Raw genomic sequence first — 19,179 nt, 5'->3', positions numbered from 1 at the left:
CCATAATGAATTGGATCTCTCTGCATGCCAAGAAAAATAATGCCAGGGCGTTCTTCTTCATTTGGCTCATGCTCATTCATAGAGCCAAAGCCAGTTGTGAATCTCTCCTGGCATTGTGCTTGCCTCTGGTTTCTGGGTACTAACTACACCCTTTGGGGCTGCAGAAGGCATGGGGCCAATTTGCATAATCCACACCCTGTTGTGTCTTGCTATTCAAATGGGGAACATTTCTACAGCAGAGTAACCAACCCCTTCCCTTCCATGTAACTCAAATATCTCAATAGTCAAATGCCTCATTCTCTAGAGAACTCTCTCTTCTTTCATTTCCATCCCTTGAACTCTTCCTTAAAATCATCCCTATTGTATCACCATTGTATGTCTTCAATGCAGTGTCCCTCCCTGTGTCTCCTTATTGTCCTGTGATTGTTGCTTCTGACAACTGTGTCCGCCCCCACACCTGTCTTCTTTCCATCATGGATCACTTACTACTCCCTTCAACCTTCTCATGATGGGTGGTGAGAGGTGGGGATGAGAAGTGGTTTCACCCTTTGGACAGAAACACTGTCAAATGCTAAAGGATCTCTCAGGTGGGATGTGAAGCTGAAAAACAAAACTTCAAAGGATCTAGAGAGAGAGACATGGCTGGAAATATAAACAGAACCCCATCGCAGGCATATTTCTTTTTGGATTTCTTGTGTTTCTTTCTCTCCTCCGTTTTTTTTAGCATATTTGCATAGAACGCGATGTGCAAAAAAAAAAAAAAAAAAAGGAAGGAAGCAAACACAGGAACAGGTGAATATGTCCTTAGGAAAAAAAAAGAAAACATGAAAACGTACTGTAAGAACAGAAACTTGTTACAGTATTTGAAGTTAGCACAGAAAACTTCAAATGGCATCAATGATTTGCAATCCTTTTTTCTTTTATTTTTAGAGGTAGAAGTTCATAGCTTGCTTTTGTGTACCCTGTTCACTCTCCTTTCTAACCACAGGCCCACACAAACACATGCATACGAGCACACGTACATACCTTGCAAGAAAAGTTCTACTTCTTTGCTTTTCATTAATCTGTATGTGTGTTTGTGTTGAAGCTAATGTGTTTACAGCCATTTGTAAATATTCAAATTTAGTAGAGCAAAGAGAACATCAATCCCATTTCAAACCCATTTTCCTTTCTGTGAAAAAATGATCTACCGAGATATTATACTGAGACTCTTCTTAAAAGAATGGAGAAAAAAATGATTTTTCCATTTCCTAACATGTATCAATCCTTGGAATCCTACATATTTAAAGTCAGAAAACACTCAAATTTTAACAAGACTTCTAAATTTTATTTCTTATATCTCATATAAAGAAAAAGAAAGATATCATAGTGATAATTAGGATAGTAGTCTTTTTTTTTTTTTATTTCAAATAGGGCACTTGTCATCTCTGGGGAATTTGCAAGAATAAGCCTATTCTATTTAGTAAGCAAATATTTGGGTGTTAGTGAGTTTGTATGTTGTTTTCCTGAAAGTTCAAGTAAATAGTTATATGTAGGTAAATAGCTATTTGTCTATATGCATGTGTGTGGGGGAAGGTGAAGGATGGAAATGGGGGAGAGAGAGAGGAAGGAGGGAAAGGGAGAAAAAGAGAGCAGTGCCACAGAAATGTATTTAATTTCAAATGGCTGCTTGCTTCCAAATGCCTGGTTGACCTTGGAAATCTAAATAAATCAACATTTTGGATGTGAATTCCTCCAGTTTCACCAAAGCACAGTATTCTGAAGCTGCTAAGACTGTGGCACCTGGCATATTTAATTGGCGTTATTCCTGCCTGATTTGCCTCTACATTAGGGAACACGAAGAGATCGCTTTCCTCTTGCCGTTAGCTCTAGGCCGTTCCTTCTGACTTATGAAGAAATATTAAAAGAACTAATATGTACAATTTGAGTAAACAGTGACTACGAGGGGATATGCTAATTATGTGCAAGAGTCTGAAAGGTGCATCCACTGAGGAGGACGAGAAGTTATTTAGCCTCGTAGCTGAATATTGCCAGGAGACACAAAAGCACATTAAGCAAAGGGAGATTTAAACTAAACACCAGATCCCAGAATAAATATAACACTCGGCGACATGAGCAGGCTTGTGGAAATAGGTTGAGATGTTTAAAATACCAAAATATTGAAATTTGCATTTCAAGTAAACATTTATACTAGGACAGAAAATAATAGGAACAAGAGAAAGGCCCACATTGTAGCCAGAGGGCTTTATTCCTCCAGAGAACTTGACAAAGGCTAAGTATTACACTCTGGCCTGAGAGCCTTCTTAAGGTTGTGAGGGTATAGGGCACCGGTGACAGGACCCTTGGGTTGAGAGCAGCCAGTCAGAGTGAACTGAAAGGGTGGAGGGGAAAGATGCCCTGAGGGGGACAGATATACTGGAGCAAAGGAAGAAAAGCAAGAGAATCTGAGCGCATTTTAGAATTCTGATTCAAGGTTAACAACATGTACTGCATGCTTTGAACAAAAAACTGCGCTACATCTGATAAAAGCTGTGTCATGGTGACTGTTTCTACCTGGGGGCTGTGTTGGTGCGGCCACAGCCAGAGAGGCTCTGTCCAGCTTTTCAGCAGCGTAGGACTCAGTCTACCCTTTCTACCCCAATGAAAATGCACTCTGTGAGGATCATCAAAAGGAGGGGATTGATACACCAGCTTCTCATAGAGAATTACTGAGCCATCTTTCAATACTTCGTTCTCTTAAGCTTTATGATGTATTGAATCTGGCTCTAGTTTCTACTTGTGTTTCTTTCTCTTTTTTTCAAGATTTTTTTTTTTTAAATTTATTTATTCATGAGAGGGAGAAGCAGGCTCCCCACGGGGAACATGATGTGGAACTCGATCCCAGGACCCCGGGATCACGACCCAACCAAAGGCAGGCGCTCAACCACTGAGCCCCCCAGGCGTCCCATCTACTTGTGTTTCTTAATTCAGTTCAGCTAACTCAACAAACTAATCTGTGCCAAATCCTGTGCAACAGGAAAGCTCCCATTTCCTCTCAGATCACTGTGGATTAATAAGAAATGCTCAAGTGAAGTAGGACAGATAATGTGCTATGGGTAAAGTCTCCTACGGGTGTAAGAAATAGCAAGAGGTGCCATGGGGCCACCTGGGTGGCTCAGTCAATTAAGCATGGGACTCTTGATTTCGGCTCCGGTCATGATTTCAGGGTCACGGGATACAGCCCCCAGTCAGGTTCTATGCTGGTTTGGCATTTGCTTATGATTATCTCTCTCCCTCTCCCTCCTGCCCTCCCCCTGCTTCTTTCTGCTCTCTTAATAATAATAATAATAAGCGTCAGGAAGTATACGAATTTCAACTGAAGGATCCAAGGGGCAAAGGAAGAATGACAAGAAGGGCCCAGAGGTGTTGTTTAATATTTTAAATTCTTATCAAGCTTGTTGGATAGAGGAAGACCATCTAGCTTCTGTCATCTGTATTTGGTTTGTACACTGAGACTGCCCACTCCAGTGAAACAGCTCCATACACATGTGCTGGGGATCAAGGCAGCCATCAGAGAGGAGGAGAGCCGCCATGGGAGAAGCAAAATGATTTTCCTGCCTTACAGGATGGGGCATGTAAGAGAAACTCCCCTTCATCTTCAGTGGTATTGGGGTAAATTCTTCCTGGACATGTGGGATTGAAAACTCATTATTATCTGCTTACCAGAAAAAGTGGGATTATTAATACCTACATTATTGTGTAAGAATCCCAGGTCCAAAAACCCATTAAATACCACTTTATTTTCTCTAGTTCATCTTACCCTCATAGGTGTTATCTTTCCCGAACTGGTAGGGCCTTAGTTGGTATGCTAAAAGTCGCCTTTCCCTCTCCTAGAACAGGTTTATATCTTTTAAAAATTCAAAATGCAAGGTAGGAATTCACTACCCACCATTTCTAGGTATTTCATGGGAATCGAAAAGAATTCAGTGTTGTTGGCTGTCTCTAAGAAGACTGCACTTGTTCTCTCTTTCACTGACAGCTCATACCTACCCAGGAATGAGGTTGAGGGGTGTGGGAGCCCAGCATAGCAGAAATCCTAAACTGTTCAGAAATCATTTGAACCCTTCTTTCTTTTTTTTAAAGACTGATTGATTGATTGATTGATTGATTTTAGAGAGAGAGTGCACAAACAAGGGAAGGGGCAGAGGGGTGCTCAGTGTGGAGCCCACTGTGGAGCTCCATCTCACGACCCTGAGATGGTGACCTAAGCTGAAACCAAGAGTCGACACTTAACTGACTGAACCAGCCTGGCATCCCAAACTCTTCTTTTACTACAATCCGTCATTCTCAAAATCAGTAATGCTGTCTGTCAATTCCACCTCTGTATTCTAGATTTTTTAATGAGTTTATACCTATTTTGGCCTGCAGTTGTCAACATTGCCATTTGTCTTCAGGGTATTTATATTTAGCTACAAGATTTTAGCATCAATTAGTTGTCATGACTCTCAGTCCACAGTTGCAAGTATGTAGGAAAGATTTTTTTTTCCTCCAAGCCTAAATTCTTCCCAGTTCATCCAATACAGTGGACTCTTACCCCTCCAAAAGTTTCTGTTTTCTTTCCTACCACATTCTACTTCTGTGGCATGTGAAGTCAGGTCTGTCTGCTTCCCTGAATGTGAAGAAGAAAAAAGGCGAAAACACAAATAGGGGGGGGGAATTAATCTTTTATAGATGATATGCAGCTATTTACTTGATAGACTAACTCTAAAGCATTTTCAGTAGAAACATGTGCTAGTTAAAGTGCAGGGCTCCAGAACCAGATAATTCTGTAAAACTACTGCCTTTTCTTGTTGGGATTGCATAGTTTCCTCAACACTGGTGATAGTGACAATTGACAAAGACTTGAAGCTTGGAATAGTCCTGACAGTTGTGTTACAGGATGTTATCAAACAGGCCCCGTGTTCTATTGGGAGCCAAGTTAACAGGCTTGGCTGACATATTTAGACAGTGAATTTGTCTCTATGGTAGCTGTCTGTTACGTTGATTTGGCCATTAGGGAATTTCCAGAAAAGGAAAACAGCTTGTGGCATTTGAGCAAAGCTATTAATTGGTATCATTTAGTGTGGGATGACCAAGAGCAAGATTTCTTCACGGGGCAGGACTGTGTCCTTTTGCACCCTCCTCAGCTGCTTTATCCTAACCCAACAGAAATTGGGTTTAGTAATTTGGGATAAAGAGGGTTCAATTTAGCTGGAGTTCAAGTTTATACGCCTTTCTGGCCAAGCAACTCCCCTGCTCAATCCCCTTTCCATTTCAGCTTCTTTTCCTTCCGTTCCTTTTCCTCCCCTTCCACTTCTTATTCCTTCTCTCCCTGACCCCACTCCTTTCCAGGAAGAAAGTCATTTAATCAGTTATACTTCACAGGAGGAGAATTAAACAAGTCTGCTTTGCTTGAAATTTCATTACCAAATGGACACATCCAAATTTGTGGAACTTTCCAAAAAGGACCTCCGGACCCCTAATCCTAACTGACTAAGCCGATGGTATTGAGCTCCCTACCACCCACCCCCAGGTGACACCATCTGTCACAAAGCACAGCATCAGCAGCACATTCTCATGGATCTGGTCTGTAGTCTGAAAGCCTCAATGATGAAGTGGTTTGACACCGAGCAAGGAAACCATAACTACAAGACGGGGTTTTGAACATGACCTTTGTAAACAGAATTCCACATAATTTGAGGGAGAAGAGTGACAGTTTCTCATAAGGAAACCGCTTGTCATAATAACAACTCTGGTTGGAAGTGTGTTTGGCCACAAGGTGTAATTGATAGCAACAGTGCTTAGACAGTAGCCCCTCTGAGCCCTTACAACCGTATGCCCAATTCCCACTCTGTCCTGAGCCCTTAACCAATGACTGGTGGGTGCAGATGCCTAAATACTGCAGTTACTTGACTTTTAGTCAGGACAACTTTAAGTGGGACCTGTGCTTTCCCCACAGCTCCCTGACGGATTAAACCACATTACCCTCTGTGGGATGTGACCAGCACCCTCTCTTGGCTTCTTTGTCTTCCAGGTCCCATTTTCCCACTGCCATACTGGTTTTTCCTTGAGAACTCTCCTTCCATGATCACTTTCATGTGACTTTTTGTCATGGGGTCTGCTTCTGTGGAAACTGACCTCAGACAAATACATGGTCAAATTATTAAAAAGCCATTTGCATTTACTGAAAACATAAGTGCTCTGCTGCATATTTTAAACCTAAAAAACAATCATGCAAATTTCTGTTTTTCAGGGAGAGAATTTGAAGGAGAAGAAGAATATCTAGAGATCCTTGGCATCACCAGGGAGCAGTCAGGCAAATATGAGTGCAAAGCTGCCAATGAAGTCTCCTCGGCGGATGTCAGACAAGTGAAGGTCACTGTGAACTGTGAGTATGGCAAAAGCCTGCGGGTGCTGTGTGCCCAGGGCCCACCTCCACCACGAGCAAGCTCTAAAGATCCCATTAGCAAAAGAACATTGCATTTCAAGCAGATGCTCCTCTGGTCAGGGATGCACATTTATACATTGGACACATCCAAGGGCAGGCCTTGGCCTTTGGATTAGATAAATCAACTCTACCAACTCTAAATATAACCCATAATGCATTTAACAATACAGTCTGTCTTTTACTAAGACTACAGAATTAAGAAAATATGACCGAACAGCACTAGCATTTCTAGCAATCACTATTCTGGTCTTTGTGAAGAACAAGGTCATACCACTTTGGAAAAGGAGACAATTCGTTTCTGCTTAAACTGGAATTGCTAGCTTTTGCACTGTTTATCAGAAGAGAATAACCTGGCTTCTGCTATTTAACTAATTGGCCTTCGGAACAAATTCAAGTCACTGTGGTCAGGTATCATGTGTCCCCAGTGGCTACCAGGAATACCTGATAAATTAGTTTGGTTATCTATTTGTCCCAAAGTATGGGCATTAGAAACGAAGATTTCACTAAGATGCATAGGTAATGGGCATACTTTGAACTTCTCAGATGAAAGGATCCTTAGATGTAGTTCAAAAGACAGGGGGAGGGGGCGGATCCATATGATGTGTGTCACCCAGCAAAAGAATAAAGAGAATTCGTTTATCCTGTTCAGTTAGGAGTGACTTTTCACATCATTCAAATTCAAGTGCCCACATCACACAATTGTGGCGAGTGACAGGGACAAAGGGACGTCCTGACAGTTCCTTCTTCCTATGCATTTAGAGTGCTCGCACACACTCGCACACAAATATATGCCCTATACACCCATATCTACATATGCACATATAACACACATACGTGCATGTGCAGAGACACATGCACAAACACGTTAACCCATATTTGAAAATATACTGTAGACCATGATGAGTTACTTTCCATTATCTTAAGCCCTCCACGCAGTTACCTATGTACCAGTGATTCTATATAAAGTCTCTGTCATGGTACATATAATTGACTCATTTTAGGGTTTGATATACCGAAGCTCAAGTAGGGAAAATTGCCTTTCCAATGTGGAAGCAAGTGTAAGAAAAGGGATTCAGACTCTGGCCCATTTGATTCTAAAGCCCGTGCTTTCAGTAAAAGAGAAAAAAGAAGGCGTTTTCAATCCTTAGTACCTACTATGTGCAGCACTGGACTAATGGATTTTCTTTTAATTCTCACAGTAAACTTACGAGATAAACATCACTAGTTTGACTTTAAAAACTTGGAAACTGAGGCATAGGGAGTTGAGGAAACTTGCTTGAGGTGACCTGGTCTACGCTGGGCTGTACCATTTCCCGTTGCCCTGCTTTAGCCTTGCAGTTTCTGAGACGGACAGTGAAATCTCCTTCACACCATACCTAGAAGAATCCAGTACATAGGACTCTGCCGTAGACACTGATGGCAATCATTTCCAAGAAGCAAGAGGTACATTTGATGAGCTCTGAAGTGCTTTTATCCTGTAGCTGTCTGCGATTTTTTTTTATTTATTTATTTATTTATTTATTTTTTTTTTAGTAATAGAGTTTTGAAATGCCAGTATTACTATTCTTTTTCAGTGCTGGGTGTGTTTCAAAGACACATTAATGATCTCAATGTTATAAAATGCTTTAGGACCTTTTTTTTACATGAAAGGCAATTTCTCTGGGTGTTTATATAAGTTTATAATTAGGTTAGTTAGGTTCTTTTATGTACACACAGCCATGCCATCATCTTCCACCTCTTCTCTGACTTTTAGAGTTAAGATTTCATTTTCTCTTAATTGACCTTCATCTTAATTAGATTTCTGAAGGTCCAATCATGGAGTACATAGAAAATATTTATGCTTCCATTGTGTGAAACATCAAAGTGGTCTGCATTGCAGATGGTTCCCAAGATCAAAGCCAGCCGCCTGGGCCCTATTATTATTAGCGCAATTAGTCTGACATTGCTCCTTCTTGACTGTCCCCATAGTGTAACTTAGAGCAGAAGAAAATACTGATAATTTTTAAGAAAAGGCTTTTATGAAGATGTGAGCTTCTCCTACTGATGAGTGAAATACAAAAGAATATAGATAGAACCTTGAGATTCTGAAATGATACCTAATAACAAATTACATGAAGATTTATAATGAGCTTAGTTAAACATACAGAAGGTATGTCCTAACCAGCAGTACCTAGCCCAGGCCTGACCTTATAAAAATTGCTCAGTGAATGTTTGCTGAATGAGTAGGTAAAGCACTCACAGGTAAAGTCCTACCCTCTTGACATTTCTTCAGACTTTGCAAATGATATCGGTCACAAATCAGGAAATATGTTCTAATATCAATGTCTTCTGTAATCACCCTTTTTACCAAAACCTCATCTGCTATGTTTATATTACATTAAAACAACTAGCCATTGTGCCTGTTGTACTGTTGTATAATTTGTCCTATTTAAATGTAGTTGTATTAAGTAGACAAAGTCTCCAAGATTGAATTACAGAACCAGGGAAAGTAGGGAAAATTGCCTTTCCAATGTGGAAGCAAGTGTAAGAAAAGGGATTCAGACTCTGGCCCATTTGATTCTAAAGCCCGTGCTTTCAGTAAAAGAGAAAAAAGAAGGCATTTTCAATCCTTAGTACCTACTATGTGCAGCACTGGACTAATGGATTTTCTTTTAATTCTCACAGTAAACTTATGAGATAAGCATCACTAGTTTGACTTTAAAAACTTGGAAACTGAAGCATAGGGAGTTGAGGAAACTTGCTTGAGGTGACCTAGTATATGCTGGGCTGTACCATTTCCCGTTGCCCTGCTTTAGCCTTGCAGTTTCTGAGACGGACAGTGAAATCTCTGGCTAGCAAAACTTGTTCCTACTGAGAAATATCCAGTATTACTTCATCACTTCATCTAAGCCTACACACTGTGAAAGTGTCCCATTATTTAAACAGATTCCTCTTTTCAAATCACAGGGTTTGGAATTAGTTCAGGCGATCAGGATGGCTAAGATAAATAATGGCTAAATAACTTACTGTAATGAAACAGACCCTGAGTACCACTGGGGGGAAAAAAACCCCAATGCTGGTAATTTTCTCCTACGAGCATTTCATTGATTCATTTACTCAGTTGCCAACAGATATTTGTTGCAGGACACTGAGAAGCTAGAGCAGTAAATAAAAGATGGAGACACAACAGTTTCTCCTGTTTACTTCATAAGCTGGATTCTACGGTCTCTCCTTTTTACTTCTCTTGGATAATCCTTCTCCACAGTTGGTTTATAGCATTGCATACAGCCATTTGACGAGCAAAATCTATTTTCTATGTAGTAAGAGGTCCTGGAGTTTACAGAAGCTAAATTATTGACCTGAAATCTCTTCAACTAAATAAGCTTATTACTTGTACAATAAATAGGACTTCTGGTTTCTTGTATCTTACAATACAGCTAATTTCTTCCAGATACCATCCCTAAGGACAACTGTCTCTCTTTTTTTTTTTTTTTTTTTTTTTTTTTTTTTACAGAGTCCCTCTATTTCAGTTCTCACAGTACTTTAAAACTAGCCACTTATGGGTTTACCTCATCCTAGTGTCCAGTATCCTGAGGATAATATCTAGTGCATAGTCAGTGTTCAATAAATGCAGACTGTTAAGTTTATTTGCATTCTTCTTATGCTGAACTCTGAACTCTTTTCCTATTTCTGCAGAATTTTTTCTCTAAAACTGCCCCCACCTATCAAGTCTTCCCTCCATCTCATTAACCAGCTAATATTCCTGCTTTCCACAACTATGTCTCTAGCTAGTTCACGCCACCATGCTGTAACGTCTTTTCCTTCTACTTGTCTCCCTTTGAGGTCAGCTCTGCCTCCACATCAATGTTCAGAGCTAACCGACTCAACACAGATGCAGGGGGACTTGGATACTGGCATTTCTAAAACTTGCCCTTACATTTGATAGTCATTTATGAGGCATAGATTAAACCTTTCTACGATGGAATCTACAATTGGGACTGGAAACATCTGTTGTTTCCAGATAATATATATGCATTTTAACTGAAATCTTCAAGTGCTTTGATTCAAAAATCACCTAATGATGAGGCTTTAGGAAAATAAATGCTCATTATGGAACCAGACTGGCTACTTTCTCATGATATTTATAGCTACAGCAATGCATTCTCCATGCCAACCTTTAGTTTATTCTTATATTTGGGACGGTTTCAGTAAAGACATGTCCTAATGCTCATGGATCCTTCAGAGGAAACATTCAATACAAATCCAGAGTACTGCCAGCCTTCTACCATAACTTTGCAATGTGAACAAGAACTATAATTTTCTGAATTCCTTCAGAATACCAAGACTGTGCTAGAGATTTTGTATGAATCGCTGTAATCATCACATGGGCAGTGGCTAACCAAGGAGGGAGGTGTATTGGGCCTGAACTGCCCCAGCAAGGAGGTATTTATTTTACCACTGACATTATTTAGTATGTTTAGTTTAGTATTGCTAAGACATGGTGATTTGTTTTTAAAGTTAACTTTGAATTAGTTCTGTTATTGTTTCTCAATTCTCTAAAGGTAGTACCATTCTTATTGCCTCCATTCTCTGCCCCTTTTATGTTGATTGGTCCACCACTGTACACTCACCCTGGAAGATAGTCAAATCATCCCCCTGCAGAGAGGACATAAACAGAGCTCAGAGAATATAAGCATTCTTGGCCAAAAAATCAAAGAACTTGTGTGTGGTAGATAGAATTGGGATTTTAACCCAGTTCTAACTTCAGTGCCTCTTTCCTTCCAAAACACTATGTGAATAATAGCAACAAAATAATAAATGTAAAAATAAAAATAATAATAATAAATACAATCACCTCAGGTGTTAAACATGCTCCCTTATACATGATTCCATTTGATCTATACGTCAAACCTGTGAGATAGGTCACAGGGATCATCATCTCCATTTAGGTGGAGGGCCTCAGAGGTCAACACATGACCCCTAGGAGGTAACAACCCAAATGGCACAGGCAGAAAGTGAGCCCACAACTCCTGATTTCTAATGGGGGTTTATACCCCCTAGATGACTGTATGCTGTGCCATTCTTGTTACCCTTTAATAGCAGAAATAGAACATTTACCTTTTACGCTACTAACATGTTCCCCTAAATGGTATTTTTCCTTATTAGGAATTCATTTCTCTTTAAAAGAACTCATACAAATGGAAGCCCATAGAAGTTCAGAGCATGGGCTTTAAAACATGAGTTCAATCTAGACTCCATCAAATGCTGGCCATGTGAATGTGGATGAGTTTTTAACCCTCCATAGATCTGTCTTCTCATTCATAAACTAGGGTTAATAAGCCCTACCTTTGACAGCTATTATTTGGATGAAAAGAATACCTAAAGCCTAGTAGAGTGCTGACACATGGTAAATGCCCACAAATTGAGACCTTTATTAAGATTTTTGTTCTTTTCTATTATTATTCCAAAAAATTAGAATGACTAAATGAATGATACTCTGTTTATTAGGTCACTTTCATTGTTATCCTATTCATTCTAATTGAAAGACTTTTGTTACTGGTGATATAAGAAGAAAGCCCTTATTAATATTTTCAGAACCCAGAATTTTGAAGTAATAAAGACCGAAAGAGTCCTTTGAAAATGGTAGGCTATTCCAAAGTCACTTAAAGAATAACAATGAACTCTGTGCAGCATTTTTATTAAGCCACATTTTTATTATAATGATATTTTGAGCATGGACATCTATTATTTTAAGTACACTAGGCATGCTGCAATGTGATTTGTAATAATTTTTCTCAGCCTCACCTATACAGAATTCATTATAAATGAATTTTGAAATGTTCATTCCAATAAGCCATGAGTGAACAGACTTACACCATTGTGTCATCTAAAAACTATTAGGAACAATGACTTCTTTGTGTATTTATCACTATCTGTGAATTTACCTTGGTAGGGAAAACTTCCTAGATTTTCAAGGAGAGAAGCAAGTGTTTGGCCTTTATAATTTACCAGTGTCATCCTATCCCAAAAATAACGCACCTAAAATTGTTCAACCCTAATTCACTGCCACTTTTCCCATATTTGCATCTCTGAGGAGCTAATAAATAACTTACTGCTTAGTTATTCAGGTTCTGAACAAATTCAGAAATAAGTAAAGGAGGTATATGGGAAACCCAATTGCCCCCATTATTAGAAATCAAGATGGTTAGAGGTAGTACTTAGTGTGGAGGATTTAATCTCCCCAATCATGGCAGCCCTGGAATGGGGCAGGCCTACTCATCTGAAAGTGGGAAGAAAAGAGCCCAAATAAGACTATCGTGTGGAGAAGCAGAGGAGAACCCCTGTTCCCTGCCAGAAGGTTGGTTCCAAAAGGAAGCAAGGACAGAGATGAGCCAAAGAAACCTCATTTATTCTTCCCAGATTTTTCAGCCAGAACCATTCATTCCTTCTGGGTTTCAGAGCAAGGAGATATACTGACTAAGCTCCCACCATATAGAAGGAAACATCCAGGGTAAGGAAGAACTCTTCCACAAAACTGTCCCATGGGGCCTGCATTCCTGGTCCCACAGTGAAGGGGCAGGAAGCCATTTACCGTAGCATTATTATATTGAGGTGCCACAGCTATGAGCACCGGAGGTGGAGGTGATGGAAAGTGTGCAATCAGACCCAGGTTAGAGTTGGTTTAGCAAAAAGGTAGTCATCATTAACGGTTTGTCACACCACGTGGCTCCAGAGATTCATAAACACTGGCTAAAACTCATTTTATAAACTGAGAAATTAAACAAGTCAATAAAATCACAAGGAAGATTATCTCTCTGGCCAGCATGCTACAAATTGTGGAGTAACTGGCGGCTTCAGAACCTACGATAGTGATGAAGTGAGGATGAGAAAGTAATAATTGTTTGTGGTCATCTATTTCTCTTCTTACATTCTCAGTGTGCATCTCAGGGCATCACTTAGATGCCCAAGCCAAAAACTTGGGTGTTACCCGCCTCCTTCCCCCATCCTTCACATCTATTCATGTCAATCCTGAAGCTTCCTATCTCTCAATCTCAAATCTGTCCATTCCCTTCCAGCCTCTTTTTCACAAACCTCGTGCAAGCTCTCTTGGGTTCATTCAGTACTCTCAAAGAAGACCTCCCTGCTTCTGGTTCCAGCATTTTATACTTGAGGAAGTTGAGGCAATGTGACTCTAGACAAAGCACTATTTTCTGTAATGAGGAAGGACAGTGAGGGATAGAGCCTGGTTTTGAGCTCCTGTCTATCAAATTTTAAATCCAAACTCTTAACCTCGATTCAGTGCCCCATCTCTATACAAATATCTCCCTCACCAACACCACTACCACCAATTATTCCTAATTATTCCTAATTATTACCAATTATTACTAATGTGCTATGATGGTACATATAGTGAATCACAAAATGAAAGAATTTTAAGTGGAACTTTGGTGATCATTTTAAGCTAACTCCTTTTTTTAAGAGAAAAAGCTCAAACTGGTGGAGACACTTGTGCAAGCCACAGTTCTGGTTAAGATAAGAGTCGCAATCAGACCTCAGGTTTCCTGTTTCTGACTGCTAACCCTAATTCATAACTCATGGAACAGATAAATGAGTTATGAAAGTTAGTAACTTAAGTGTTAAGTGAGTTATGGGTATGAACATACACGTGAGTCACGATGATACCAACTGCCCATTTGTGAAGGGTGGACAGTTTTGACTAGAATTGGTTTGTTTTCTTTAAAGCTGGAAGGGTTACTATAGGTCATTTGTGGTTCCCTCACATAGGTTTTAAAACCAAGGCTCCATAAAAGAAACTGTGTGATGAGAGGTCCATAAAACAAATTAAATTCCAGGATTCCTAGTTTCCAATCCAGGGGTTTTTCTATTCATCTGGCTTTTTTGTATCTATACAAAGATGAGTAGATAAGTCGAACACAAAACAGCCACAACCACCACCCTCTTTGGCACACCTGTCTACACATGGGCCGGTGATGCTTATCCAAACAAGCCTTAACTCCTCCTCTCTTTGGCAATGATTTAAAGTGTCCAAGCTGATGTGAAAATGAAATGGGAGAGAAAACTGCAGACTAACCTCATGGCTTGTGCATCCTTTTCAACTAAGAAGATCAGAGTCTTCTATAAGCAGGAAACTTGGAAAATAGTTCTGAATATGAAGACAAAAATCAAAAACGAGTACCTGAACCAAGGGCTGAAGAGCAGAGATTTAAATGAATTTTGTGGACTAGTTTACTTTGCTAATTTCCCTAAGTAAGCTTCTCTTCTACAAAATCGAAACAGATTGTTTGGGTCTATTTTTGAGTTGTGCACAGAGCCAACCTGCCATTTTCAGGCAAATGGCCTTTGGACAGAAAAGCCCTTTTCTCCTTGAAGGTCTATAACCTGTACAAATACAGAATCATCAAGCCAGGAGCTTGAGTCTACAATTCCACCTCAGTGACATGGACCTGTAAACACTTGTTCCACCCTCTGTAGGATTATTTGAAAGAATCATGGCAAATTAGAATATCAGATGTGTTTCTGAGCTCATTTCATGCCTGCTATAGTTTTGCAGGCCCAATTCTCAGCAGAGCATATCAAGTATACAACTGCCAGAGAACGCAGAAAACTGACACACCAGCAAGGCTTCTGTGTGGCAGGGTAGATTCAACTGCACTCTCACACACAAAAGCACAATTTACTTGGGTCACAGCAATAAGGGAACACTTAGAAGGAAAAAAAAAAAAAAAAGAAAAGCTAAGCATCTAACACCAGTTTGTTTTTCTGAATTCCTGCAACAATATCAGGCTGAGCTTAGGGGAGGAGAACTTTAGTCCTTCATTACTTTCACCAGACTTCTTCCTGCCATCTCAAACTGTGACAATAATGATGATGATGATGATGATGATGATGATGATGATGAAGAAAAAGAAAAATGTTCATATTATATGTTTAAAATCCCAAGTCCTTTGGTATCACCACTTAATTTCTGAAAAGAAAAAATTGTGTGACTGTTATAATCTATGGTTGAAATGATTGACAGCCTATTGGAGTAAGGAAAAAGAAATCCTAGATTCCATTGCCATAAAACCCTGTGAAGTGTCCCATTTAAGTAAAGCAAGTCTACGGTTTCATTAATCTTCTCTTATTTTTATTTAGTTTTCTAGTGATCAGCTGAATGGTTCTGCTGATCACCATTGGTACTAATGGTACTAATGAATCAGTACCTTCAGCTGATCACAAAATTCATGTAAATGAAGCTTGAAGACTATTCCTTTCATGCAGTTCTTCGATCAGATCATACTTTTGAGTCATTCTTGCATGGAAACTCTGACTGTCATGTAAACTGTGTGCCTGTCTTTTCTACAGATCCCCCCACTATCACAGAATCCAAGAGCAATGAAGCCACCACAGGGCGGAAGGCTTCACTCAAATGTGAGGCCTCAGCAGTGCCTGCACCTGACTTTGAGTGGTACCGGGATGACACCAGGTATGTGCCAAATGCACTGTGCCCCCATTGTTCCACTAGGTGGTCCTCAGGACAGAACCAAGCTCTGCTACAATTATGTGGGTTTATACAATTAAACTCTTTGTTTTCTAAATTCTTTATCAAGTACTTTGGGGCCTTAGTTCTTAACCCAAAGCCCCAAAGCATTCAGGTTACATGCAAAGAGGGAGGGAAGGGGCTCCATGGGTAGTTTTCACTTGCATATCTTTCTTGCCTGTAGCAGAAACCAAAGCTCAATGAAACTCATCCATTCCTGAGTCTCCTTTGTCAATGGACCTTGATTCTGATAATATGGGGTTACACAATTAAAACGAGAAGTTGAACATGGAACCACAAGCTCTAAATACTACATTCCTTTCCATGCCCTCCAATACCATGATGAAAAGGGGTCGCTACACCAAGTCTTCATCCATGTTCCTTTGTACTCTTCTGTTTTTGAACTCTTAGGATAAACAGTGCTAATGGCCTTGAGATTAAGAGCACGGAGGGCCAATCCTCCCTGACGGTGACCAACGTCACTGAGGAGCACTATGGCAACTATACCTGCGTGGCTGCCAACAATCTGGGAGTCACCAACGCCAGCCTAGTCCTTTTCAGTAAGTATGCCAAAACAGGGACTCAGGAGAATTACTAAGTTCTCCAGTAGAAAACTTAAAAATCATTTCCGTACCTCATCATTTACCTTACCTCTGAAAGATGAACTCACACAAAAATAAGAATACAGTCACTGAAACAAAAACACAGGCCCTCAGTCCATATGTGTAAGGCAAGATTTACAAATGAAATAATTTCTCTATTTTCTGACTTACTTTTGATAACTGCCTTGTTGTGGATTTTGTTGTTGCTGGGTTGTTTTTTGTCTTTCTTTCTTTCTTTCTTTCTTTCTTTTTGTTTTGTTTTGTTTTGTTTTGTTTTGTTTTTCCTGATAGATTTAACTGTAAGAATATTCAGAGAACAGAAATCTCTTTAAGGAACAGAGGTGATGTAAGATCCTGGAAATGGACAGCAGTTTAAAAATGGCCCCTGTGAGAGTGATTGAGGAAGAAATATTCCATGAGATAAGGTACTGGGAGAAGAGAGAGGCTGGGAAAAGAAAGTGTATTTTTAACAACAGAAGAGAAAGGGTAGAATGAATGATTAAAATATGATATAAAATCTAAAGGAGGAAAAATGGTCACAGAAAGGTTTCCATATGACAGCAGGAAACATTAGTTATCTGACATATTTTTGGAAGAGATAAAATGGTAGGAGAGAGAAACATTTCCAGGGACCAGAGACGATCCTAAGGCAGACAGAGGAGGACTCAGTTGTTTCAGCTTCCTGGTGTTAGCAGGAGAGTCCACCTCAGAGCTTGCTCTACAGCAGCTATTACTGTTGGCTCTCTGACCCCCCGCCTAGCTGGCCCTGACCTGAACATAGACACAAATACCCCTCAGAAGTACGATGGATGAAATTCCTATACATTCCAAATAGGAAAGCAAGTCTATGGTTTCATTAACCATCCCTATTTTTATGTAGTTTTCTAGTGATCAGTGTCATTCAGCTGATCACAAAATTCAGAATAGGAAAATGGAATTTAGAATAGGCAAATATTAGGAATAGGAATATGTTTACCAGAATAAGTAAAACAAACAAAAGAGTTAGCACATGCTGGGCCAGGAAGTTCATTTGGGTTAAAAGAGAAAGTCCAAAAACTTTACTATTATTATTTTGGAATAACAAGCCCCACTAGGAGTTTTTTCTGCATGGGTTCAGTGGGAAAAGCTAGAAATACCATGACCAGGAGAGATGTCTCCATCTTGCTTTATCTGACTTAGATGAGCCTACAAGAAATATATTTTTTAGGATAAAAGTCGATTTAAGTGAGAGGTTTCTTGAGTTGCAGTATTAAAGCCATTTTATGACTGTTCAAGATCCAACTCTGCTTGTAAAACACAACAGCAACAAACTATTCTAAATTTGGCCTTCAGCTTTTCACCCATAATCCCCCTTGACTTCAATCTATAATAGTTTGATGGGATATAGTCATACAAATGCTTGAAGTTTAAAATTCATATGAATTGTAATATGAAGTTTAAAATTCATATCTCGGTTTACTTGTCTCCAAAGACTAAACATCAGTGTTCTTTACTTCGTATAGAGATACCAATATCTCAACACACTTGAGAAGTACTTATTAAGAAATGTAGTTACCTGACATCAGGGATTCCATAACTGGAGGGAGGGGGAATAGCCTCAACTCTAAATTTGAGACTCTGACATATCTAAGGTAACCTGGTTAAGTAAAACACATACAGTTAATAAGAGGTTCTATAGGGACAATAAGAGGTTTTGTAGAGAAAGTAGGACAGTTGGATTAGAGAAAGTGAGCAACTATAATTTGCATTAAAGTATCTTTTCTTTGTACCCCACCCAGAAGAAGAAATGTGCTAATATATTTCAAATAATAAAACAAAATGACACCTATAGACTGAAAGGAAGGTGAAGGAGGATGAAAGTATAGGAAACTTGAGGAGAAGAAAGCAGGGTGGGCTAGGTCAGAGATAATGGAGATACTGCCAGTCTGCTGGTGGTGATGACAGGTAATCTCAACCCTGTAATACCATTCCCCTATTCATAAAAACCCATTGAAAGGACTCGATCCAGTACAATTAAGAAATGCCAAGAATCTTATAGAATTTCTGCTTGCAAACTGAGAATCACAGACTTGGGCAAGTGGATCATAATCATATGGTCCTGATGACTTCACAGAAGTAAGTCATCTGTATACACTTGAGAAGTGCACCGCGGGGTGATTAATGGTGCATGACGTCCCTGTGCCCCCACACTGCCCTCTGCAGGACAGCCCTCCCAGGCACCAGCTCTGCATTTGGCCGCACGTACATCAGCATTGGGTTTAGAACCGATTTCCCACCTTATGGGAAAGTTAGGAAGCATAGTGATGAAAATTAGTAGAACTATTGCCCTCTTCCTTAGATCCATGGCTCAAATGTGGACATTCTAAGGGGGAAGCTGTGCTTATTACCTAACAGGAAGGGCACTTCCACCACACCCACCCCTCTGTGACTTTTTAGGGTTAGGAGATCCTTGTTACAGCCATTATAGCTGGATCCATGGGATTACAGCTATATGGAGCCCTACTTCACAAAGGGAAGAGATAAAGAGAGAGGGAGAGGGAGGAAGGAGATGGAGAAAGAGAAAAGGGGGGGGAAAGGAAGTACTTGTGTGA

The 19,179-nt window shown here is 39.8% G+C and overlaps 1 protein-coding gene across 5 annotated transcripts in view; it reads left to right on the top strand.

The window, feature by feature from the left end:
- Positions 1-19,179, top strand: part of LSAMP (limbic system associated membrane protein) — a 646,473-nt gene that overhangs the window by 589,152 nt on the left and 38,142 nt on the right. For all 5 annotated transcript variants that reach the window (XM_038582908.1, XM_038582905.1, XM_038582904.1 and 2 more), the window contains exons 4-6: positions 6,272-6,406; positions 15,812-15,932; positions 16,398-16,546. In XM_038582908.1, coding sequence (XP_038438836.1) covers positions 6,272-6,406; positions 15,812-15,932; positions 16,398-16,546 — 405 coding nt within the window. The remainder of the gene's footprint in view (positions 1-6,271; positions 6,407-15,811; positions 15,933-16,397; positions 16,547-19,179) is intronic.

The sequence above is a fragment of the Canis lupus genome, chromosome 33 (assembly GCF_011100685.1).
Source record: "Canis lupus familiaris isolate Mischka breed German Shepherd chromosome 33, alternate assembly UU_Cfam_GSD_1.0, whole genome shotgun sequence".
In the NCBI taxonomy this organism is placed as follows: domain Eukaryota; kingdom Metazoa; phylum Chordata; class Mammalia; order Carnivora; family Canidae; genus Canis; species Canis lupus.
Note: the sequence above shows the minus strand (reverse complement) of the source record. Positions and strands in the feature narration are given on the sequence as shown.